The 1,301-nt window shown below is 37.4% G+C and overlaps 1 protein-coding gene across 1 annotated transcript in view; it reads right to left on the minus strand.

The window, feature by feature from the left end:
- Nucleotides 1–1,301, minus strand: part of CBG24470 — a gene marked incomplete at both ends in the record, with an annotated part of 7,904 nt that overhangs the window by 3,058 nt on the left and 3,545 nt on the right. Inside the window, one exon of the mRNA XM_045241037.1 lies at nucleotides 1,140–1,301. This exon is cut by the window's right edge and continues 797 nt beyond it. Within this exon, the coding sequence (XP_045100860.1) occupies nucleotides 1,140–1,301 (162 nt within the window). The remainder of the gene's footprint in view (nucleotides 1–1,139) is intronic.

Here is a 1,301-nt window from a genome sequence, read left to right on the forward strand (position 1 = left end):
ATCAGAAAATTTGGATATTCGGGAATTTAAAAACTTTGGATTTCGAAAAATGCTGAAATTCTGAAACTCGGGAAATGTGGAAATTCTAAATTTTTTAAATTTTTAAGTTTGATAATGGAAAAATTCAGAATGTCGGAAATTCCGAAATCCAGAAGATTAGGAAATTCAGATATCCAGAATTACGGAACTTCAAAAATTCGTCGAAATACAAATATTCCTGATTTCAAAAATTCAGAAAACCAGAATTTGGCAATTCTAGTATTCAGAAATTTCGGGGGCTGGGGAATTTGGAAATTCTTGAATAGTCCGGGGGGGGCGTGAACCGACTGGTGTATGACTTAAACGACTCTTATCAGCAAAAATTGTTTCCAGATTGTGAAATTTTGCTTGTAACAATTTTTCCTCAGGTATTTCTAACTGTGAATTTATTTAAATTATCCAGAACCACTGATTAGGAATAACCCATCCTTAAAATTTTCGTTTTAATTGTAACTTCAGCTATCGCCAAACCTGTAAAGCCTCCTAACTTAGAGCCAGTTCATCTTTATTCCTGTAAAAGATATCAAAAAGTTCTTAACTGACAAAATATTTTGATAATATGATAAACACTTTTTTCAGTTGGCTCTTGTTTGATATCTTGCAAAGGACCCGAGTAAATTAAGCTCAAACTTGGCAGTGTGAAAGCCCTTCAATTACAAATTTTACGGTATTACAGAAAAAATGGAAGATTCTCAAGTGTTACGTCCTTAGGATCCGGCATTCTGGCCGGCTGAAGGAATACGAATAGTAGTTATAGAATACAGATTTATTCAGGTACTAAAGATGTACGAGAATAGAGGGGGAAAAGTAGCGAAGGCTGGGAGAGACTAGGACAGACCGAGAATGGTTGTCCGCCCCAAAGAAAGAGGGGTTCTGACCAATGAAACAACTAAGAAGAAAAGTGCCAGAGAAGGGCGCTCTTCTTAGGTGGATAGATCACAAATAATTTGGTAGATCAAATATAAAACTAATGGAAGTATGCATAGAATGCAACACCTCCCTTTTTAAGATGGAACAAGGATAAGGGAAAGGATGATTAAGTGGGGGATAGACTACAAACTTAATCTAGAAATAAAGGGAACAAAAATCAATGATAAGACTTTTGATTAGGCTTCATGACCAAACGTGGAGGTTGGTTGATAATCCGAGTAGACTTCCGGTATTGCTTGGGCGGCAGAGTCTTCGGCTTAGCTGGAGTGTTCACTGGAGATGGCGTGGTATGTGTGGAGCTGCTCGGAAGTTGAGTAGCCGTAGGTGTCACA

The sequence above is a fragment of the Caenorhabditis briggsae genome, assembly GCF_000004555.2.
Source record: "Caenorhabditis briggsae AF16 supercontig from assembly CB4, cb25.NA_166, whole genome shotgun sequence".
In the NCBI taxonomy this organism is placed as follows: Eukaryota; Metazoa; Nematoda; class Chromadorea; order Rhabditida; family Rhabditidae; genus Caenorhabditis; species Caenorhabditis briggsae.